This window comes from Balaenoptera borealis, assembly GCF_965194805.1.
Source record: "Balaenoptera borealis genome assembly, chromosome: 16".
NCBI lineage: Eukaryota > Metazoa > Chordata > Mammalia > Artiodactyla > Balaenopteridae > Balaenoptera > Balaenoptera borealis.
In genome coordinates, this window is record NC_138872.1 from 46399839 (window position 1) to 46424788 (window position 24950).

Consider the following 24950-nt stretch of genomic DNA (forward strand, 5'->3'; position numbering starts at 1 on the left):
CGGGGAATCTGCGGGCCGGGGAGGAGGATCCCTCCGCGAGCTCCGCCGCTCGGCCCTCGCCCCGCCCAAGCCACCCCCAGGAGCCGGAGTCCGAACGCCAATGCCCGCGCCCGCGCCCGGCGGGCCGCGGCTGCCGGGGCGAACGCAGCGCGGGCCCCCGCACGGCGCCCCCCGGGCGGGCGGCGGGCCCCAAGGACCGCGGCCTGGACGCGCCGGGGCTCCAGGCGCTGGCGTGGCGGCCTCCGGGCGCCTCCTCACCTTCTCTTCCACGCAGTTGACAACGATGGACGGGTACTTGCGGCTGAGCCAGCGAAAGAAAGCCGGGACTCCCATAGCGGCGGCGCAGCTGTAGGCGGCTGCCCGGCCCGCGAACCGACGTAACCAGAGAGACAGGCAGCAGCGGGCCGCGGGCACAGGCACTTCCTCCCACGTGCACCCGGCGACAGGAAGTGAGGTAATGGCGCCGCCGCCGGGGAAGCCGGGAAGGAAGCTCCGGCCCGGCTGGGCGGAGCGGGCCCGGTCGGGGGCGGGGCTGGCCAATGGAGCGGGCGGCGAGGACAGCAGCCGGCGTGGCTCGGCGCGCGTCCTCGGCGGTACCTGTCCCGGAGCCTCCCCTGCCGCGGGCACCCCTCGGGCGGGATCCCTGCGCTCCGCAGGCCCCCAGGGAGCCTTGGCCGGTCTGGTCTCCTCTTTCCCACCCATCTTGATTCACGTAGAATCTAAGCATCTACACGCACTCGTTATTTCTGCGTCCTGCTTTCTCCCGGTTTTATGCCACAGTACGCATCTGGACTAGCAACCGTATTTTTTTTTTTAATTTTTTTTTAATCAGTCATCAATTTTATGCACATCAGTGTATACATGTCAATCCCAATCGCCCAATTCACACCACCATCCCCACCCCACCGCGGTTTTCCCCCCTTGGTGTCCATACCTTTGTTCTCTACATCTGTGTCTCAACTTCTGCCCTGCACACCGGTTCATCTGTACCAATTTTTCTAGGTTCCACATACATGCGTTAATATACGATATTTGTTTTTCTCTTTCTGACTTACTTCAGTCTGTATGACAGTCTCTAGATCCATCCACGTCTCAACAAATTACTCAATTTCGTTCCTTTTTATGGCTGAGTAATATTCCATTGTATATATGTACCACAACTTCTTTATCCATTCGTCCATCGATGGGCATTTAGGTTGCTTCCATGACCTGGCTATTGTAAATAGTGCTGCAGTGAACATTGGGGTGCATGTGTCTTTTTGAATTACAGTTTTCTCTGGGTATATGCCCAGTAGTGGGATTGCTGGATAATATGGTAATTCTATTTTTAGTTTTTTAAGGAACCTCCATATTGTTCTCCATAGTGGCTGTATCAATTTACATTCCCACCAACAGTGCAAGAGGGTTCCCTTTTCTCCACACCCTCTCCAGCATTTGTTGTTTGTAGATTTTCTGATGATGCCCATTCTAACTGGTGTGAGGTGATACCTCATTGTGGTTTTGATTTGCATTTCTCTAATAATTAGTGATGTTGAGCAGCTTTACATGTGCTTCTTGGCCATCTGTATGTCTTCTTTGGAGAAAGGTCTATTTAGGTCTTCTGCCCATTTTTGGATTGGGTTGTTTGTTTCTTTAATATTGAGCTGAATGAGCTGTTTATATATTTTGGAGATTAATCCTTTGTCCGTTGATTCGTTTGCAAATATTTTCTCCCATTCTGAGGGTTGTCTTTTCGTTTTGTTTATGGTTTCCTTTGCTGTGCAAAAGCTTTGAAGTTTCATTAGGTCCCATTTGTTTATATTTGTTTTTATTTCCATTACTCTAGGAGGTGGATCAAAAAAGATCTTGCTGTGATTTATGTCAAAGAGTGTTCTTCCTATGTTTTCCTCTAAGAGTTTTATAATGTCCGGTCTTACATTTAGGTCTCGAATCCATTTTGAGTTTATTTTTGTGTATGGTTTTAGGGAGTATTCTAATTTCATTCTTTTACATGTAGCTGTCCAGTTTTCCCAGCACCACTTATTGAAGAGACTGTCTTTTCTCCACTGTATATCTTTGCCTCCTTTGTCATAGATTAATTGACCATAGGTGCGTGGGTTTACCTCTGGGCTTTCTATCTTGTTCCATCGATCTATGCTTCTGTTTTTGTGCCAGTACCATATTGTCTTGATTACTGTAGCTTTGTAGTATAGTCTGAAGTCAGGGAGTCTGATTCCTCCAGCTCCGTTTTTTTCCCTCAAGACTAGCAACCGTATTTTTGAAAAGTATTTTGCACTAATGATGGCTGGTTTGCATAAGTAACTCACTTTAAATAGTTATAAAATGGAATGTACTGTTCAGCATCTAGTTCAAGCATCCAGCTACATTTATGAGTATAAAATAATTACTGGTATCACTCTCCAGCATTTAATTGAGCGTTTACAATGTGCTAAAGCATTGGCTAAGGGATTCTCAAATTTGATCGTCACTTGGGCATTCTGAGGGTGCTTTTATCATCTTCATGTAACAGATGAGAAGGCCAGGTTGTAGAGGGGTTAAGTCACTTGCTTATTCACACAGCTTGTGCTTCAGTCCAGGTAAAGATCATTTAATCCTCTGTCCTTGCACTAACAGAATACTTTTGTCCTTTGTTTTCTGATGGCTTCAAATACATTTTTTTCCAACATATAAAATGGGAGGTGTGGAAGGGGAGTTATTTATGTCCATTTGCTCAAGCCTGTAAGTCTGTCTCCCTGGAATCCCCTCTTGGCTTGATAAATCACACTCAATCCTAAAGACTCACCTCAGGAGGCCTCTGTGAAAGCATTTCCCCCTGCTACCTGGCATGCAGTATTCATGCCCCCTCCTCTGTGGTCTGATGCCACTTTGTTTAAACTGCTGGTGTGGAAATTAGAGAAATGGTTAGCCCATATTTTACCTAAGGACAACCAAAACTACTACCGGGAATTCTATCTGTGGTAAAGTCCTTCATTTCTCCTAGAAACAGCCCCTCCTCAATATCTGGCTTCCCTGCGGAAGTATCTTATAGGAACACATGCCGTAGGCATTTGGTACGGGGATGGGTAGCTGGGCAAGCTTGGCCATTGAGAGTCCTTGCCCAAGCCATAAGGATGGTGAGGCAATCCCTCCCAGATGGTTGAAAGCCAAAAGATAAGAATGGGACTTACTGCCAGTCTGCAATGAGAGGAGCAGATTTAGTCCCTGGTTTCAGTGGGTTTTGAGTACAGCTAAATCCCTCTTCCTCCAGTTTGGTTGGTAAACCTGTCCTTTAATTCCATGAGCCAACAAATGATCCTTTTGCCCTAAGATGTTTTGGGCTAAGTTCCTATCCTTCGCAAAGGAAAGAGTCTTCTGCCAATTCATATCCTATGTATTCCCTCTTCCCCCTCTTCTCCAGAAATATCTCCCAGCACATGAGCCCAGACTGGCTCCTGCCTGCCCTCACCTTCCATTGCACTCCTTGACTTCTAACACATGGTGTTGTGTCTTACATTGTTTCCTATCTCATCTGTGAACATCCTCTTTCCTCTAACATATCAGGATAAGCTAGGCTTTGCTGTGGTAATAAGTAATGCCTGAAATCTCATCAGCTGACCATATGTGCGGTTGAGCTACCCTACAAGGCTGTCCTCCACGTGGTGACTCAGGGATCCAGCTGCTTTCATCCTGTGGTTCTGCCAGCTCAACACATGACCACCACAGCCACTACCAAAGGAAGACAGGGCAGGAGGGCTGCCCTGGATGTTTTGAAGGGCCAGACTTGATGGTGGCTTACATAATTTCTACTTGCAACCGTTTGACCAAATCTCAGTCACATGGTCCCAACCCAACTGGAGACAAGATTGGGAAATACAGTCTTTTGCAGTGCTCAAGAATAGGAAAAGGAAACAGGACTGGTGAACACACCTTATCTCTGCCACACTCTTTAATTAAGCTGAAAATCAAATTATTAAATATGTATTTAAGGTCCACAGTCCCTGCTGCCTGCCTATGTTGGGCACCATTAGCAAAATAAATCATTGCTTTCAAAGAACCTACCATCAGTAGCAAGGACAAGATACAACCACAGCATAATAATTAAGTCGCATTTTGACCTACAGTAAACAAGTCTCATACCACAGTGTATGATTAAAAATCCCAGATGAATTGCACAGACAATAACTGCTACAGACATTTTAAAAAGATAGAGATCTAGTCATCTAATGGGGAAATCAGAGATGATAAGGAGGAAGTAGAATGACAATGAGTCTTGAAATCTCAGTGAGATTGGATTGGAAATAAGGAGGTGTGTGTGGAAGGAGACACTGTGAGTTCCCTGGAAGCAGGGACATGTCTTTATTAATCTTGTTGTGGGCATCCAGTAGATTGTCAATATTTTTATTGAATTGAATTCTTAGAGCAGTAGTTCTCAAAATGTGATCCGGGGACCCCTAAGATCCCAGAGACCTGTTCAGGGGGTCCATGAGGTTAAAACTATTTTCATAGTAATATTAAGATGTGATTTTGGGGACTTCCCTGGTGGTCCAGTGGTTAGGACTCCGTGCTTCCACTGCAGGGGGCATGGGTTCGATCCCTGGTCCAGAACTAAGATTCCGCATGCCGAGCGGCGAGGCCAAAAAAAAGATGTGATTTTCCCTCTTCACTCTCATTCTCCGAGTGTATTGTTCAGAGGCTATGTGATGTGATAGCGCAACAGATTGAATATCAGAAGCAGCTGTGGCAACCCAGTTGTCTTCTATTAAGCCAGACATTGAAGAATTTAAAAAAAAATATAAAACAATGCCAATCTTCTCACTAATTTTGGGGCGTTTGGGAAAAATCGTTTTTTTATTAAAATATGTTACTTATGTTAGCATGTTATGGGTTTTTTGTTAAAGTGAATTAATAATTTTTTTCTTTTTTGGCTGCGTCGGGTCTTAGTTGCGGCATACGGGATCTTTCGTTGCAGTGCACGGGCTTCTTTCTAGTTGTGGCATGTGGGTTTTCCCTCTCTAGTTGTGGCACATGGGCTCTGTAGTTTGCAGCACGTGGGCTCTCTCCTTGAGGCCGCAAGCTCAGTAGCTGCGGCGCCTGGGCTTAGTTGCCCCGCGGCATGTGGGATCTTAGTTCCCTGACCAGGGATTGAACCAGCGTCCCCTGCATTGGAAGGCGGACTCTTTACCACTGACCACCAGGGAAGTCCCAATTGATAATTATTTATTTTAGTATTCTAAGCATTTTTAAATTTTCTCAGGTTTGATTTCTAACATGGTAAATATTGACAGATCTAATTACCTGAACAAAACCTCTTTGGGGTGCTCAATAATTTTGAAGAGTATAAGGAGTCCCAAGGCCAAAAACTTTGAGAACCTCTGTCTTAGGACACAGAAACAGAAATGGAATCGACAAGTTTCTGCTCTTAGAACCCATCCAAATCTACTTTTTCAAATTTCTAGGATTTTGATATATTCAGATCTTGTCTTAAATGCTCCTTGCAGCACAAAACAATGTGCAATCATTATCACCAGGTGTAATTCACAGGTACAAATGAACATGACGGTGGTGAAAACATGTTTGTTCCTGTGCAGTCCTGTCCTCACTGAACTTAAGAATGCAGCTCAGAAATGTAGGGACAGAAAGGTAATGCAGACATGGTGATAACTGAAAGATGCATTTGTTAAGACCTCAATCTGTACACACTGCTAAATGTATTCAGAAAGCTTATTTCCCTGTAAACTTTCTCAGTCTGTACTCACACCTTAAGTTGACCAAAGACATAAAACAATGAGCATCGTACCCCCAAAGTGTGTGAGAAAGGGGATCTGTAGTCACATGACTTGAGGAGCTCTGGGTTAAACTGAGTTAAGCAGACTACATTTCTGTGGCCATCTTAGAGCCTTTTGGCATGCCCCAGCTCACAATTTCTCTAACCACAAAAATCCTTTTTTTTTTTTTGCAAGGCCTTGTATCCCTCAGATACTTTTGAAGTGTATACAGTGTATACAGGCTGCGACTGACTTTGGCTGTATGTAGTTCGGTTTCAAAGAACAGGATTTGACCAAAACCACAAATCTAAATCCATACTTGTTATTACATGGATTTCAATGACAAATCCCGTGCTCTGAAATGTAACCCCAAACAGTCAAAGCCCGCCAGAATGTGATTCGCTTGTAAAGCAGGTATAAGTCGTCCTAGGTCAGCACTATGAAAGGGTCCTGCTCCATTTCATTCCATAATATGACATTTGAGAAGATTCTGGCAGATTTCTGTTTAAGGCCACAGGTTGTATTGTCTCCTAAAGCAAGACAGGAAGTTGACAGAAGGCACATGTTTCAAGGAGTTGAACGGTAATAATTCCCTCTGGGGGTATAAATGGAGAAACTGGATGAAAAAGGCCTCCTTTAAAGGATAATAAAGTGTGAAGCACTCAGAAGTGTTGAAGGTATGACCTCAACCCTACAAGCTGATAAGCAAGTCCAGACTTTTATTTATAGTGACATGAGTGACATTTATCTGCCTTTCACTAGAACATCTAATCCGCTTGTCAAGGTGTGTCTTAAGCGGACACCTGATTTCTGGTCAGAGTTGGCAGGCTTCGAATACAAATGTGACTGCCCTGGCTGAAATTCATGACTGAAAAAAAAATCATGGAGATATGAAATCATCGGGGAAATATATCAACTAGATTTCAGTTTGCCACAGAGAGGACATCATCTGAAGAGGGTATTGGCTTTGTGGTAGAAATTATGGTCTGTCAATTAAAGTAGAAATGGGTCCAAAAGGGAGGGGATATCTGTATGTGTATGGCTGATTCATTTTGGTGTGCAGTGGAGGCTAACACAACATTGTAAAGCAACCATACTCCAATAAAAATTAATAAAAATAAATAAAGTAGAAATGGAGATGAATTACTGAGGGGTTCACAAACCTCATCATCTCCCTATGTAGTCCTTAAGTTCAATTATGATAGAGTTGTAGCTGTCTCTTCCTTCTGCCAAATTGTTAACAGAGTCCAGTTTTAGGAACTGAAAATCAACATGAATCAAGCACATCCACAAAAACTGCCTGACTTCTCTGTAGGAACTGAGGGGGATCCGGGCTGTGGTTCTCTCTTCAGGGACTCACAGTAGCAGACGATATAAGGTGTAATCACATTTAAAATTAAGTAGCAATAAGCAATTTCAATAGCAGTACAAGAAGAAAAAAAAAAAGGAACTGATGAACTCATAAAAGTGCTAACAAAAGATCAAGATGAAAATAAATAAATAAATAAATTACATGGGACTGAGTGAACTGATGAGGATGAGTATAATTTTTGTCACTTTCTGTTTGAATTAAAAAAAAAATCCCACAAGGACTCAGAGGCAAAGAATATACAAATCAATTTTCACTGCAAAGTAAAGGAGCTGCTACAGTGGAGGATTACTGGACTGAATGTCAATATTATGACATAAAAATTAAAAAAAAAGGCCATGGTTACTTCCAAACAAATTAAACAGAACTTACTGTAAGAGTTCAGAGGAGAGAAAGAAGAAAAGGCTGATGTGGGCAGGGAGTCAAGCAAGACTTCACGGAGAAAGTGGGACTGGGAACAAGTCTTGAAGGAAGAGCCAGATAGGTAAGATTTTCACTAGAATGACGTGCATTAATTAACTCCAGGCCACAGGGATCCCATCCCCCCTGCACGCACACACGAACGCACGCACACGCACTCTCCTCTCCGTTCTGTCCACATGCTTCCCGGGCCATGGCACCCACACTGCTGTCCATGGTGCTGCAGTGCGGGGCCTCTATGTCACAGGCTGCAACTCACCTTCAGACAAGAGGACAAGCACCTTAGGAAGGTCTGTCTTGTTTCCTGTGCCTTGTGTGGCATTTTGCCCAAGTACAGTTCTTTTTTTTTTTTAAACCAGCTTTGTTTAGGTATAATTTACATATATTAAAATACTTCCATTTAAGTTCAATGAATTTTGACAAATGGACGTACTTGGGAAACCAACACTACAACAAGGATATAGAACAATTCCATCACCCCCAAAAGTTCCCTGTGCTCCTGTGCGTGCGGTGGCAACTCCCTCCTCACCCCTGGCCTCAGGCAACTCTTAATCCGCATTTTGCCCCTATAGATTAGATTCGTTTTTTTTTTTTTAATTTTTTTTATTTTTATTTTTTAGTTTATTTATTTTATTTATTTATTTATTTTTTATTTTTTATTTTTTTCATTTTTTTATTTTTTTATTTTTTTATTTTTTTTAGTGTTTTTTATTTATTTATTTCATTTTTTATTTTTTTATTTTTTTTAGTTTTTTATTTTTATTTATTTTTTATTTAAAAAAAATTTATTTTATTTTATTTATTTATTTATTTTTTAACTTAGATTCGTTTTCTCAAGAGTTTCCTATAAATGAAATCTACCGTTTATAGTCTTTTGTCTGACTTCTTTTCCTCAGTATAATGTTTTTGAAATTCATCCATGTTGTGTGAATCAGTCCTTTGTTTATCACTATGTAGATGTACCACAATTTGTTGGTCCATTCACCTGTTGACGGATATTTGGGTTGTCTCCGTGTTTTGGAATAAAGCTTCTGTGAACATCCATGTACGAGTTTTTTTGTGTGTGTTTGCAAATACACTTTCATTTCTTTGGAGCAAGCAAATACTGGGAATAAGGGCTGCTGGTAGGTGTATGTTTAATGTTGTAAGAAATTGCCGAACTGTTTTACAAATAGTTGTACCATCTTACCTAAACATACATTTGATGATTATAAGAATGGCCTCCATGAGCATTCTTGTCATTGTCAAAAACCTGGAGAGGCTCTCTGATTGCTATAGAATGGAATTGATACTCCTTAGACTAGCATCTTTGGCCCTCTGCCATCTGCCCTTATTTTGCTTTTCCACCACCCTAGTATATGCTTACTTCGCTCACTCACACACCATTGAACTACCTGCTTATCCACAACTGAGCCAAACATAAGTGACAGTGCTTCCAGGACTGCACGTGGATTTGCACTAGTCCAGCTCCTCTTTTTGCCTCGTTGTCCATGTGACCAGGTACCTACCAGCCAAATGGTCAGGGTTAGGCACCAACTTATATGTGTGACATCACATTCTTAAGACAAATTTCACAGACATCATTAATCTTGAAATTTTGTCTGTCTCTAAACATTCCAAACATGTTTCTAGGATTTCAGAAATCCTCTTTTTTTTTTTTTTTATTTATTTATTTGTTTATGGCTGTGTTGGGTCTTCGTTTCTGTGCGAGGGCTTTCTCTAGTTGTGGCGAGCAGGGGCCACTCTTCATCGCGGTGCGCGGGCCTCTCACTATCGCGGCCTCTCTTGTTGCGGAGCACAGGCTCCAGACGCGCAGGCTCAGTAATTGTGGCTCACGGGCCCAGCTGCTCCGTGGCATGTGGGATCTTCCCAGACCAGGGCTCGAACCCATGTCCCCTGCATTGGCAGGCAGATTCTCAACCACTGCGCCACCAGGGAAGCCCCAGAAATCCTCTTTTTGAAGGGAAGGGAGTACAGAGAGCATTCTGTTGACAGATTCAGTCTACAGACATTTAGTGAGCATCTACTAGGAGCAAAGCATAGTGGGAGATACCATTTGTAGAGTCTCTAGAGGATGGATGTGGGTCAATGCAGCAGTCTAAAAGGGGGAAGTAGCAGACGGCTCTAAGGGAGCCTGAAGTAACCACATGGGCTGATGCAATTTTACCTGAAGCACAAATGGGAAAACTGGAATATACAGTTCATGACAATTACGAAGAGGAAGAAAAAGCGAGCAGCCCACCCTGTCTCATTATTCATTCATTGTTTAAGCAAATAAACCTCAAGTGTCCATTTGGTGCTGCTGAATTGCAATGATGTCTATCGCTATTAGAAACATCATCATGGGGACTTCCCTGGTGGTGCAGTGGTTAAGAATCCGCCTGCCAGTGCAGCAGACATGGGTTCGATCCCTGGCCCGGGAAGATCCCACATGCCGCAGAGCAACTAAGCCCGGGCGCCACAACTACTGAGCCTGTGCTCTAGAGCCTGCGTGCTGCAACTACTGAGCCTATGTACCGCAACTGCTGAAGCCCACGCACCTAGAGCCTGTGCTCCCCAACAAGAGAAGCCACCACAATGAGAAGCCCGTGCACCACAATGAAGAGTAGCTCCCGCTCGCCGCAACTAGAGAAAGCCTGCGTGCAGCAATGAAGACCCACCACAGCCAAAAACAAATTAATTAATTAATTAATTTAAAAAAAAGAAGCATCATCATGAAAAAGATCTGTAATGTCTCCTGGGCTCAGATGCAGTCTCTTCCAGGTAAAGCCAATCACAAAGATGAAAACGGGATGGAGGGGAGAAGAATCGTGCATTTACAAAATCGCCAGCAGCCCATTTTGCTTGTTAAGACAATATCAATTTGAAGGAGAAAATACATTGGTATAGGAAGTGTGCATGTGCCATTTTTTCTTCTATTTTTTTAAACCTGATTCCCACTGTTCTGCAAATCCTCATGTTCTTTTCTGAAATGAATCTTCCACCTGGACTAGTGCATTTCTTTGTCCTAACACATTACTCAAATAGAATCACTCAAGAAACTTGAATAAGAACTAAGACATAGAATTGGATGCTTGTGTGGTGCAGAGATGAGTCATGATTTGGCTTCTGGCTGCACGATGTGGGAGTTAGTCCAGCACCATGGGAGAGCGCCTTAAATTAGTGCTCTCAGAAAGTTAACAAAGGTAAGAATCCAAAAGCTTTTCTGTGCGTGAATGGCAGTCACGTGTTTCTATCTTTCTATCATGGGATCGCTTGCTTAGGGAGAACTGGCTTAGAAACTTCTATCTTTTACAGAGAGCACTTTAGCCAATGGCCGGGAAAAACAGAGACTTTTATGATACCAAAGACCAGTAGTAGTTTTCATGCAGCTGATCCCACGACCCAAGGTAAATCAAATAAAACTCCAAAGAATGCATTTCCCTCGGTCTAGTACCCAGAGATCCCGCAACGTGTGAGCCGGACTTTTATTGTCCAATTCATAGTCTCGTTCTAAAATCTCATTCGTTTTTGCCCAGCCAGCCAGCACTCTCAGGCTAGGGATGCCACGATCCTAAAAGATGCTGCACTGGAGAGAGGGATAGACACCTGGGGCTTTAACTTTACCTAGTGACCCAAGTCTCAGACCTGGCTCTAGACCTAGTGTTGTGTGGCCTTGAACGATCCTCTCGCCTCCTTGGGACCTCACTGCCCTCACCTGTAAAGCGAGTTGCTAAACCAATCACCTCTGAGGATTCTTCCGGCTCTAACCGTCAGCATTAGACGCCACTTTCCTTGTCTGAATGCCTGTGTCATCTGTGGTCAGTATTTAACACGTTGACATACACAGCTTGTTGCCACTTGTTTTCAGCTTTGTGGGGCTTCCCTCCCTGGAGTCATTAGAATGCTTTCAGTAACATTTGGCAAATCTTGACTGTGCAGCTGTGTGCCAGCCTCTGTTGGAGGTGCTAGGTGTTCATCAAAAATTGCCTGTCCTCCTAGATTCTACAGTCTTGCTTAGCATGGGGAGTGGGGTGGGAGAGAGACGGCAAATAAGTGAAGAAACAACGTATAATACTGTGTTGGGTTGTGATAAGTACTCTGGAGAAAAATAAAACAGGGCGCAGGGATGGGGAGTGACAGTGGGGTGGGGCCTCTATTTTAGGGTCAAGGAAAGCCAAATTTCCATTTTTTAAATTGGGGTATAATTGACATATACGCTTCTGACACCAATTTCAAAGTGTAATTGCAATTCTCCATCAAGCAATGCTCTGACACCAGCTGGGTGTCCCACAGTTCAACTCAATTCTGACACTGTCTACCTGGAGATGGTGTCAGATCCCACAGGCTGAGGGCTCAGTCCCCCAAGACTGACCCTCCCCCCACTTCAGATGCCCCTCGCAAGTCTGGTCGTCACCTGTGCTTCTGACCCACTGGCTGTAGATCAGGGGTTCCCATGACCTCCTCCTCAGGTTAGACTAATTTGCTAGGGTGGCTCACAGAACACAGAAGCATTTTACTTATTAGCTTACCGGTTTGTTATAAAAGAACACAACTCAGGAAACGGCCAGATGGAAGAGATGCACAGGGCAGGGTGGGGAAAGGGTGTGGAGCTCTGGGTGCTACCACCCTCCCCACTTTCAACATATTCATCAACTCGGATGTTCTCCGAACTTGTACTTTTGGGTCTTCTGAAGGCTTCATCTAGTGGGCATGACGGATCATTGACTGCATTTCCAGACCTTCTCTCCTCCCCTGAAATCAGAGGGTGGGACTGAAAGTTCCAATCTAATCAAGGTTGGTTCTCCATCCTCATTAACATCACAAAAGACACCTCTATCAGCTCTGGGAAATTCCCAGGGTTTCAGGAGCTCTGTGCCAGGAACTGGGACGAAGACCAAATACATATTTCTTATAGTAAGTCATAATACCACAACCTACCATAAGATGATCAGTTCTCAAATGTCCAGCCAATGAGTTTAGGCAACTGTGCAGATGTGTGGTAAAGTTAAAACGTGTCTGAACATTCCATAGCACCCTTCTCATCACTTCCTTCCTTTGAATTTGGACTGGCCTTAGTGACTTGATTCCAAGGCACAGAATGTGGCAGAAGGGACAGGATGTGACTTCTGAGGCAATGCAGCTTCCACCTGGAGCCGTGTCCCCCTCTCTCTCTCTCTCTCAACCCATCCACCAGGCTGTGAGGAAGCCAAGCAGCCACATGGAGAGGCCAGGTGTAGCCGTTCTGGCCGACGGCCCCAGCTGAGGTCCCCACCAGGGGATACTGGTTTTCTCCTTATCACATGTGACGGGTGAGGAGGTGGGGAATCTGAGCACAGAGCTCAGGGAACCCCAGGCAGACAGCCTCATGAGGGAAGGCAGAGGCCAGGGGCAGAGCGCTGCTGGCTGGGGACAAAGGTACGGGGGCTTCTCCCCGACCTGTGGTCTGCCTCTCCTGGGCCAGGGAGCCTCCCCTCCCCCCACCCCCATGACGGGAATGTGGCCACCTCAGAGTCCCTGTCTATAACTACCAGGGTGGGGAAAGATGGCCATGACCCCAAACTGCAGCTATTATAATATGTGACGTTATTAAAAATCTCAGGATAAAGCTTTCAGCTGCCCTAAAAAAGGAGCCGGTTGTGTTCGGCAAATGGATGCAGAGTTAGGATGGAGGGGTCAGGAAAGGTCACGGACCAGCTTCGCAACTGAGCCATGCAAATGGGGACCCGGTGTGCTATTCTGTACTCACGGGGGCCAACGTCATGCCATCATCTCCCACTTTCTGACAAGAGAGGCTTGGAGTGACTGGAACTTTAGGCTTCTGAAGGAAATGATAGAGCGAGGCGCCGTGATGAATGCTTTTCTGGCCAGGGCAGCAGGGGCAGCATAAAGATGAAGACGCTCCGCATTTGATGATGAGCTCGGGCCGGGACGGGCCTCCAAGGGGAAAGCTCAGTCTCTTTCTGTTCACTCTGAGCAGGGCTCGAGTGTCCTGCTGGGCTGAGAGGCTCTTCAAGGATCTCAAGTTTGCCCAGCAGGGGTGATATTGACCTTCCCCGTTTTTAATCAGTTGTTCTTCCCCTGAGGCCACACAGAAGATGGGAAGCAATCTGTCCTTTCCCAGTTCTTGCAGAGCTGCTTCCGTAGGAAGAAATAGGAAGACATCTGACTTCCCAGGTCCTGGTATAGCCTGTGGGGGTCCCTGCAGCATTCTTTTTTCTGGAGGTTTCCTGGGGAAAGAGGGTCGCAGGCAGGAACTGGCTAAAACAGGGTCATGGTCCCTTTCCCTCTGGGCAGGAAGGGACTCCACCTTAAAGGACTGAGATCACAATAAACCTTTGAAAGTCCTTGTAAAACATTTTTTAAATGTTTAAACATTTATTAGAATAAAATATTGACTCCCCCACGTGATGTGAGGGCAGTGTAAGTGCCCCAGGAAACTTCAGAATCCTTCCTCACAGTATCAAGAAGAAACTTGTGAATTTATCTGGCTTTGGGCAAGATAATGTGCAAACCAAGAATTATTACTATGGATATACCTGTATCTTCACGCAAAAAATTTTGCTTAATGCCAGGACTAGGGTTGATAGCTCCCCCATATCCTGGACTCCCCTCTGTCTCTGGAGATGTCCTACTGCCTTGTCCACCAACAGAGGCAGGAAAGCCCTGGGTTAGCTTACTTTCACCCTCTTAACACCATTGCTGCAAAAAAAATGTTATCTTCCTCTCTCTTCCCATGCCCAGGTCTCACTCTTTCTAAGCAACCCCTCCAGAATGATTCATCTCTACCCAAAAAAGATGCAGCGAAGACAACACGATGGAGCCAGAGGTTCCCACAAGGGAAATGCACAGCTTGGAATTACTATCCAGAGAAATCAATGAGCCACCAAGAAATAAAATAAGAACTGAGAGAAGACCCACGAAGAAGCCAACGTACCAAGTAGTGAGGACACTGGGTGTTTATGGGCGAGCATAAATGAAAATGGTATATGTGGAAGCTCTTACTAACCTGGACTAGTTTAGAATAGTGGTCACCACAAATTAGCAATGGCTCTCATTGAAACACAACCTGTGAAGGAGGTGGACCAGGAGAGGAGCGAAGGGCGGCCCAGGTAATAACCACAGCAGGACTTCAGTCATGATCTTTTTCTCCAGTGAAATGCCTTTCGAGAATTCTTCATGTCTCTGAAAACCAAATGCAACGAGTAAGCCTTGGTGGCTCCTGGAGTTAGAAAAACATTATAAGAGAAATTTGGGGGGCACAAATGGTGAAGTTAGAATAGGGACTATACATTGGAGGGCATTACGGAATTAATGCTAGTTGTCTTAAATATGATAATAGTACTGTGATTAGGTAGGATATGGCCTTATTGTTCAGAGATGCAGGCTGGAGGATTAGATCATCAGGAAAGAAGAGGGGACCACGGGGGAAGGGAGAATGAAGGTAATGAGAAGCCCCAGCTGGGCTGCTCACGACCTCACTCAGCCAGACGGGAAACATGCGGTTTTGAGTATCTATCGCTGCCCAAATCCACCAGCCCCAAACATAGAGGCTTAAGACAAACAACAGTTGCTTATTTGCTCCCAACGTGGACTTCGAGCAGGCAGCTCATCTTGGCTTCACGCAGACTCACCAGCTCTGGTGCTCACAAGGCTGGAGGCTGAACAGAACGACTTGCTGTTGGCTGGGTTCCTCGGTTCTCGTGCACGTGTCCTGCCCACAAGGCCAGCATGGGCTCCCTCACAGCTCAGTGTGGGCTCAGAGCAGCCAGCCTTCTGACACGGCCCCTGGCTTCCCTCAAAGTGCCAAAGTGGAAGCTGCCAGACCTTTCTAGGCTCGAGGCCTGGAACTGGCACCGTGTGGATTCTGCCACAGGTCACAGGGCCAGGCCAGATTCAAAAGACTTAAATACCAGGGGGAGAGGGTCACTGGGGGCCACTAGATGGACAGTTCACCACACACAGGGATGTGGGGCTGTGGCCAGCGGCAATTTCCTATAGGCCAGCCAGCAACCACAGGAACAGGGCACATGAGAGATGGCTGTGTTTCAAACACCTTCGGCTCCTTGATTACATCAGGGCCACTCTGTCGAAGCGCGGAGATCAAACTGCTCCATGAAAAAAAGGGTAAACAAGGGTTTCCTTATGCAGCACCTCCCCAAGAATTTCAGAAGCTCATATGCGTGGGGGGTTTAACATAAAGTGTTTCCTGAACCTATCTGACCATGGTGCACACTTAAAAAAAAAAAAAGACTATCATTTGGTACATTGGGACTGTAATGACTCCAATTTAGTTGTGTTTTTTTTAAATTTAATAACACTAAAAAATTGTGGTAAAATACACATAACAGAAAATTTACCATCTTCACCATTTTTAGTGGTAAGTACATTCATATTGCAGTATAACCATCACCACTGTCCCATCTCCAGAACTCTTTTCATCTTGCAAAACTAAAACATTAAACACTAACTCCCCTTTTCCCTCTCCTCCCAACCTCCCAGGAGCCACCATTCTACTTTCCATCTCTATGAATTTGACTACTCTAGGGAACTCATATGAGTGAAATCATACAGCATCTGTCTTCTTGGGACCAGCTTATTTATAGCCACCCCTGCTCTCTTTTTTTTTTTTTAATTTTTATTTTATTATTTATTTTTGGCTGTGTTGGGTCCTTGTTTCTGTGCGAGGGCTTTCTCTAGCTGCGGCAAGCGGGGCCACTCTTCATCGCGGTGCGCGGGCCTCTCACCATCGCGGCCTCTCTTGTGGCGGAGCACAGGCTTCAGACGCGCAGGCTCAGTAGTTGTGGCTCACAGGCCCAGCCGCTCCGCGGCATGTGGGATCCTCCCAGACCAGGGTTCGAACCCGTGTCCCCTGCACCGGCAGGCAGACTCTCAACCACTGCACCACCAGGGAAGCCCCCTGCTCTCTTTTGATTGCTCTCTGCGTGGAGTATCTTTTTCCATCCTATCACTTTCAACCCATTTGTGTCTCTAAATCTAAATTGAGTCTCTCATACGCAGCATATAGTTGGATCATGTTTTTTAAAATCCATCCTGCTGATCTCTGTCTTGTGATTGTAGAGTTAAATTTGTTTACATTTAAAATAATTACTGATAAGGAGAGACTTACTTGTATCATTTTAACTTTTTTTTTCTATATGCCTTATAGGTTTTTTTGGTGCCTCATTTCTTGCATTACTGGCTTCTTTTGTGTTGAGTTGATTTTTTGCAGTGAAATGTTTTAATTCCCTTCTCATTTCCTTTTGTGTATATTCTGTAGCTATTTTCTTTGTGGTTACCACAGGGATTACATTTAACATCCTAACATTATAGCACCAATTGGAATTTACGCCAACTTAACTTCAATAACATAAAAAAACTCTGCTCCTAAACAATTCTGTCCCCACCCCTTTCAGTTATTGATGTTACAAAAATGTCTTTACATGTTGTGTGTCCAAAACATAAACTAATAATAATTTTTTATGCATTAATTTCTTACATTGTGTATAAGACAAAATGTGGAATTACAAACAAAAGTTACAATAGCTTTTAAGCTAATATTTTAAAAAATGTATTAGTCTCTTCAATCATGTAGAATATAAAAAATTGAGTTATAAACCAAGGTTAAAATAATAATAGTGTTTACAATTGCCCACATCTTTATCTTTACTGAGATCTTGATTTCTTCATACGGCTTCAAGTTACTGTCTAATATCCTTTCATTTCAATCTGCAGGATTCCTTTTAGCATTCCTTGCAGGAAAGGTCTGGCGGCAACCAACTTCCTCAGCTTTTGTTTATCTGGGAATGTCTTCATTTCTCCATCACTTTTGAGGGACAGTTTTGCTGGGTATAAGATTCTTGGTTGACAGTTTTTCTTTCAGTACTTTGAATATAACAGCCCCACTGCCTTCTGGGCAAAAGTTTCTGGTGAGAAATCTGCTGATAATCTTACTGAGGATCCCTTGTATGTGATGCATTACTCTTCTCTTGCTGCTTTTAAGATTCTCCTTTTGTCTTGGCTGTTCTATAGCTTGATTATAATGTGTCTTGGTGTGGGTCTCTTTGAGTCCATCCTATTGGAGTTTGCTGAGCTTCTTAAATGTTTATAGTCATGTCATTCATCAAATTTGGGAAAATTTTGGCCACTATTTCTTCAAATAATCTCTCTATCCCTTTCTCTCTCTCTCTCTCTCTTCTCTTTCTGGGATGCCTACAATGTGTTTGTTGGTCCAGTTTATGGTGTCCCACAGGTCCCTTAGGCTCTGTTCACTTTTCTTCAATTTTTTTTTCTGTTCTTCAGTCTCAATAATTTCAAATTGTCCTATTTTCGAGTTCACTGATTTTTTTTTTCCTTCTGGCTGCTCAAATATGCCTTTGAATCCCTCTAGTGAATTTTTAATTTCAGTTATTGCACTTTTCAGCTCCAGAATTTCTTTTTAGTTTCTTTTTAGGTTTTCTATTTCTTTTTGGATATTTCCATTTTGCTCATACATTGTTTTCTTGACTTTCTCCATGTCTTTGATTAGTTCTTTGAGCATCTTTAAGACAGTTGTCTTTGTCATCTAGCAATTCTGCCATCTGGTCTTTCTCAGTGATGGTTTCTGTCAGGTTCTTTCTTCCTTTGAACAGGCTGTTCTTTCCTGTACGCCTTGTGAATTTTTGTTGAAAACTGGACATTTGAATCTAGTAACGTAGTAACTCTGGAAATCAGATTCTCCCCCTTCCTCAGGATTTGCTGCATTTTGGTTTTGTTTTGTTGCTTGTTGTAAGCTGTGTCTCTGCTGGGGATAAGCCTGAGGTATAAACGTCGATCTTCTCAGGTCTTTTTTTAAACCTGCATATTTCCTTGGGCGTGTACCTTTCTCTGGCCTTATGTGTTGACTTTATAAATTCCCCTGTATTTGTGGTTCCTTTTCAAAGTCTTAGATTTTAAATGTCTGGCTCCCAAAAGGGAAAAGCAGAAAAATGAATGGAAGGGGAAAAAAGGGGTGCTGGCCCTTTAATTCCCTTGGCAGTTGCTTCAGCTGGAGAAGGAGGGGCTTGCAACACCGAGGAGGGGTTCCACATGGGCCACCTGCCTATGTTTCTGCACCTCCAAGATCAGAAGCAGCAATCAGAACACAGAGCCCCAGTTTTTGGAAGTCAAGGTCCTTATTGCCCACTCTGGCTCCCCACAGTTGCCCATAAGCTGCTCCAGGAACTCATGCACAGCTGCCTGCCATGTGGATAAGGATCGAGGGTGGGTATCAGCCACTATGCTGGGAGCTGAAATTGGCTGGAATTAACGGCAGTTTACCATCCAAACCCTCCCCTGGAAGTTGCAAGCCTTTGGATAGGCTCCAGAGTTCAAAGGCAGTTACATCAGCCACATCCTGCCAGTGCAGTTGTTGTCTGGATGAGGAGACAGAGTCCTGGGGCTTCCTACCCCACCACCTTCCCAGAAACCTCTCTCCTCCTGTTTGGACTCCTGTCCTCCAGACGTGGAGGATGAGTTTCTCGTTGGATCATAATCTTGGCTTTTCTGCTGTCTGTCCTCAGTGCCAACATGGCACCTGTCCCCTGATTCTCATGACATACATTAATAGTCTTTCTTCTCCCACATCCTCCCAAGGGGATTTGCTGAGGTTCAAGGTCACCTGGGGTCAGAATGTGAGACATGAGAGCCTAACATGAGCTCCCTTGTTATAAGAAAATTCTAATTGCTCACAGGTGATCACCTGTTCATGAACCTCCCTTGGCACACGCATGCCCGGAACTACTGAGCTCCCAGCGTCCACTTGCCAAATTCCTATTGGTTCTTTGAGACTCACCCCAAAGGTAATGTCCTGATTGAATCCATGCACAGACAGTCTATCCAATCCTTTAGGTGTGTTTCCACAGAACAGCAAATAATACCGTTAGATAATATTTACTGCGTGCCTTTGTTAAATGAGTGATTGAATAAATCGTTACTTCTTATATTATTGCCAAAATATCTATGAGAAATGTTTGTGCTGGAGACCGGAGGAAGGCACCTCTGAAAAGGGAGAAAGAACTAGTCCTTGGCAAGCATTGGGACAAGGATGCAAGACTGACAGCATTCCCGTGGCTCTGGAGGGAGTGATGTGGTCTGCTTTCGGTTGATTTCATACCGTTGGCGTAAGTACACTCACAAGTGCTAGGAAGGCCTGGCAACGAGACCCTGCAAACGCCACTTAGTAAACTACTACGGTGATTAAACTGCAGGATGCCGCAGAGTGCCTTCTTAGCTCTTTTCTCTAGCATGTTCCCTCAGTTGGGAAGCATCCGGCTTTAAATTTGGGAAAGCAGGAGACGGCAGGCGTCCTGTCCATCAGCATCATCTGTCACCATCTTTGAGCTGCCAGCATGACAGCTGGGGAAGAGCGGGTTCAAGTTGCCTGGCAGAACGTTTTACATCGAATGAGTTTGTGTGGAATAACAGTATAATAAATAAGGCTCTAGAGGAACCCGGTTATCACTTGCATTCCAAAAGTGAGATATGGCCTCACCAGGAGCTCACAGAGCCATCTGTCATCAAATAGTCTTTGTGTCAAAGGCTGGACTGGCCTGAGGAAATGGAAAACATCAGCAGAGGGAAGCAAATGACGACGCTGTGTCTTTTCAAAAAGATTTACAGAGAGCCACCTCCGGGAGCCAGAGATTTCCAGACGATTTTGAAATAAATATATAAAACCACTACCCAAACTGGTGAGACTTGAAATCCTGGCTGCTGAATGCTAATGAGTCTTCCCACTGGATGAGTTCAGTTTCTGTCACTCGGGGTACGTTCTTGAGTAATATAATCCTTATCTGCTTGGATTTGGGGCTGGGATTACTGTGATCTCCTTTAATGTGTTTTTGCCAGTTTGATAGATCAAAATCCGATCGTCCCTGAAGCACTCTGCTGATGACACAACCGCTGGTGACAGGAACACTGAAAGTAGATGAAAGCTTGAGAATTGGAGAAAAGCTGTAGGGATTTGTGGTTGTTTGGTTTCCTCGTTTTTTTGTTGAGGAAAAGGAGGAGGGAACTCACAGGCTCACACAATAGAGAATTGGGCGTAAACAGCACCTCATGGGTCAATAGCATAACCGCCAGCTGAGCGCCGCAGACCACGTGTCGATGGGGAACGTCTGGGAGGGCAGAGAGGCGCTCTGGCCATTGGAAAAGGAAATGCATTAGAAGAGCAATTCACTGAGATGAAAAGTTCAAGGCTAGCTAAGTCCCAGGGGCAGCAAACGTGGGAGATTCGATGGGCTTTATCTGCGTAAGGTCTTCAGCCTGGACTGGTCCTGGTAAGGTTTAGTCCTGGAGGATGTGTGAGGTCCCACTGTGATGGGAGATCCTGCAGTGGCCGCCCTTGGGAATTACAGGGGTGGGTCCCTAGGGCCAGAGTTCAGTGAGGCCGACTTTGGTGGTTCAAACTCACAGAATTCGCCTGTGATCGGGTTTCCCTGTTTAGAACAATCCTTCCCCAGTGTATCCCTGGACCAGGACCAGTGGACATTTACAGCACAGACGGCAGAGTGGTCCCCACCTCCATCTGCCCCCTGCAGGGCGCCTCCCTGCGTTGCAGAGCCTGCAGAGCTGAAAATGGTACCCTCCAGCCTCGACTAGAGTTCAGCTGTGATTTAGGGAGGTCCTACCAATCAGACGGACCTGTGTGAGACTTGGAGACTGGTTTCGTTCTGGTTGCCAGGAACGGGAGTTATTGCATAATGGGGACAGAGTCCCAGCTGTACAAGACAAAAAGAGTTCCGGAGACGGATGGTGATGACGGCTGCACAGCAAGGTGAATGTCCTTAATGCCCCTGAACCGTACATTTAAAAATGGGTAAGGTGGTAAATTTCATGTTATGTGTATTTTACCACGATTAAAAATTGTTTTTTAAAAATTTTTTTTTGGCCTCGAGGCTTGTGGGATCTTAGTTCCCTTACCAGAGATCGAACCTGTGCCCCCGGCAGTGAAAGCATGGAGTCCCAACCACTGGACCGCCAGGGAACTCTAAAAAAAATTAAAAAAAAAAAAAATCATTCCACTCTTGTGCGTGTATAAAAAGGAAAATATAGGCCGAATCAATAAGTTAATGCTTTTCTAAAACTCACGCATGTGTAGAACTTACTCCTTCTAAATCGCTTTTTGATTCAGAGTCACTGTTGCCGAGGTTTACCAGCATCAGCGTTCTCAGTACCACGAGCAGCGCAGCGAGGGTGAGGCAGCATTTAAGGCCGCTCCACCATCTCCAGGATGTTCATCCAGGTTCCGGACACCCATTCTGCAAGTCCTGATGCATCAGCGACACCCACGCCCTGACTGCTGAGTGGCCAACACAGCATAGCCCAATCTCAGAGCTGTTAAAACATGGGGAAACAGTGTGTGCCAGAAGCAATGAAATACTCTTCTTCACCTTTATTAGCTGGCCTGGATGAGCCTAAAACGAGGCTGCCAAAACGCTCCCTCTAAATGGAAATCTCGTCCCCTGTTTTAAAACCCTTCAATGGCTTCCGAACATTGACCAAAAGAACAAAGTCCAAACCCCTCTGCAAGGGATACAAAACTCTTCAGGACCTGTTTCTTTAAAAAATTATTAATTATTTTAAGCACACAAACATGTAGAGAACAACATAACATAAATAACGTGGCGCAAGCAACCAGATTGGACAAATATGACAAATGTTTGCACTTTGCCCTATTTGCCTAGAATATTTGGTTTTTAATCTAAAGGAATAAGCTGTTCCCGGTGCATCGATGTTCTCTGTATGCACTGCTCGTCCTATTGTCCTCTTCTTCCCAGGGCCAATCGCTCTCTGGAAGATGTGACACGTCCCTTCCATCCATGTTTTACACTTTCACTTTATCTGAACCCTTTCCTCCCTCCCTGTAATAACACACTGGATTGTTTTGTGTTGTTCACTTTTACGTATATTTTATTAACTGTCTAAATCCTCCAGCAATGTGTGTTTCTCATCGTTTTCCTGTTGGTGGGCACTAATGTTTCCCAATTTTTACCATTTCAAACAATAGGGCAATTAACATTTTGAGCATGTCTCTTTGTGTACGACAGTGAGAGTTTCTCCACAGCAGCTTTGTTAGTAGAAATATAATAAAGCCCCAAATGAGAGTTATATATGTAACATAAAATGTTCTAGTAGCCACATTAAAAAATATAAAAAGAAACTGATGAAATTAATTTTAATAACATATTTTAACCCAACATAGCCAATATATCCATTTCAACATATAACCGATACGTTAATGAAACACCTTACAGTATTTTTTTTAAATTAATTAATTAATTTATTTTTGGCTGCGTTGGGTCTTCGTTGCTGCGCACGGGCTTTCTCTAGTTGCGGCGAGTGGGGGCTTTTCTTCGTTGCAGTGCACGGGCTTATTGCGGTAGCTTCTCCTGTTGCGGAGCACAGGCTCTGGGCGCACGGGCTTCAGTAGTTGTAGCACGCAGGCTCAGTAGTTGTAGCTTGTGGGCTGTAGAGCGCAGGCTCAGTAGTTGTGGTGCACGGGCTTAGTTGCTCCGTGGCATGTGGGATCTTCCCGGATCAGGGATCGAACCTGTGTACCCTGCATTGGCAGGCAGATTCTTAACCACTGTGCCACCAGGGAAGTCCAGTATTTCTTTCATAAAGTCTTCAAATCCGAAACGAATTTCTCAGTTGGGATGAGCCACATTTCAAGTGCTCAAGAGTCACACGAGGCTAGTGATTACCGTATAGGACAGCGTGACTGTGAAGTATGTATTTAGAGACGGAAACATAGGGTCACAGGATATGACATGCCATCTGCAACCTTGCTTGACATTATAAACATGTTCTTCAAACTGTGCGAAAGTCCCCCTTCCCTGGTGTCCTTCCTGACACTCAAGAGTCATCTGCCTGCCAATCTTGGCTCATCTGCTGGGTATGAAAAGGCACCTAATTTTACTTTTCTTTGTTTGCTTTCCTGGTAAGTTTGAGTACTTTTTCATGTTTACTGATCACTTGGGTTACTTTTTCTATGAATTTCTCATTCTGATCCTTTGTTCATTTTGCTGAGTTACATTTTTCTTGTTGATACGTGGTTCTTTATATATTCTAGCTAGAGAGATTTGATGGACATGTATCTTACAAACGTCACTTTCTAGCCCATGATTTGTCTTTGCATTTTGTCAGCATCTTTGTCATACAGAAAACTGTAATTTTAATGTAATATTTATCAATATTTTCCTTTATGGGTTTGTGCATTTTCTGTGTCGGTTAAGCAATTCTTCCTTGCTTGGAAGTCATAAAGACACTTGCCTATTATTTTTTTCTTTAAGAATTTTAAAGTTTTCCTTTTCACATTTAGTTCTTTATTCTAGGTGGAATTTTCTTTGTGTTAAGCTTGATGTAGAAGTTTTACCACCTTACACCCAGTAGGATGGCTGCTATCAAAAAACACCAGAAAATAACAAGTGTTGATGAGGGTGTGGAGAAATTCGAACACTTGTACACAGTTGGTGGGAATGTAAAATGGTGCAGCCACTGTGGAAAACAGTGTGGCAGTTCCTCAAAAATTTTAAAATAGAATTACCGTATGATCTAGCAATTCCACTTCTGGGTACATACCCGAAAGAATGGAAAGCAGGGTCTCCAAGAGATATTTTTTATGCTCATGTTCACAGCAGCCTTACTCACAATAAGTAAAACATGGATGCAACCCAAGTGTCCATTGATAGATGAATGGAGAAACAAAGTATGGCACATATATACAATGGAATATTATTCAGCCTTAAAAAAGAGTAAGTTCTGGCACACACTACAACGTGAATGAACCCCAAGGACATTATACTGAATGAACTAAGCCAGTCACAAAAAGGCATACTGCATGATCCCACTTATATGAGGTACTTAGACTAGTCAAAATCACAGAGACAGAAAGTAGAACGGTGGGTGCCAGGGCTGGGGGGAGGGGAGGATAGGGGGTTATTGTGTCATGGGAACGGAGTTTCAGTTTTACAAGATGAAATGAGTTATGGAGATAAATGGTGGTGACGGTTGCACACCATTATGAATGTATTTAATGCCAATGAACTGTACATTTAAAAAATGGTTAAGATGGTAAATCTTATGTATATTTCACCACAATAAAAGAATAGAAAAGGGAATTCCCTCGTGGTCCAGTGGTTAGGACTCTGCACTCTCACTGCCGAGGGCCCAGATTCGATCCCTGGTTGGGGCACTAAAATCCCACAAGCTGCACAGTGTGGCCAGAAAAAAGAAAAAGAAAGGAAAAGAAAAATGTACTGGGGAAAGTGGGAGGGCTTCAAATGTACCGTGAATGAATGAATGAATGAATGGTGGGAGAGAATAAGGCAGCGAGGGAAGAAGGGACTTTAATCTAGAGAGAAGATGCCAGATATTAAGAGATGACAATGGAAGGAGGACTGGGAGCTTCGACCTCA

General features: G+C 44.3%; 1 protein-coding gene and 1 long non-coding RNA gene across 2 annotated transcripts in view; one reads left to right on the forward strand and one right to left on the reverse strand.

Annotated features, from left to right (window-relative positions):
- XRN2 (5'-3' exoribonuclease 2) overlaps positions 1–450 on the reverse strand; it is a 77903-nt gene extending 77453 nt beyond the window's left edge. The window contains exon 1 of the mRNA XM_082360541.1: positions 259–450. Within this exon, the coding sequence (XP_082216667.1) occupies positions 259–333 (75 nt within the window). The 5' untranslated portion in view covers positions 334–450. The remainder of the gene's footprint in view (positions 1–258) is intronic.
- LOC309613587 lies at positions 342–22797 on the forward strand. The gene is made up of 2 exons (XR_014235801.1): positions 342–454; positions 14257–22797. It is a non-coding gene; the product is annotated as an uncharacterized lncRNA (long non-coding RNA).
- Positions 22798–24950: the final 2153 nt, after the last annotated feature.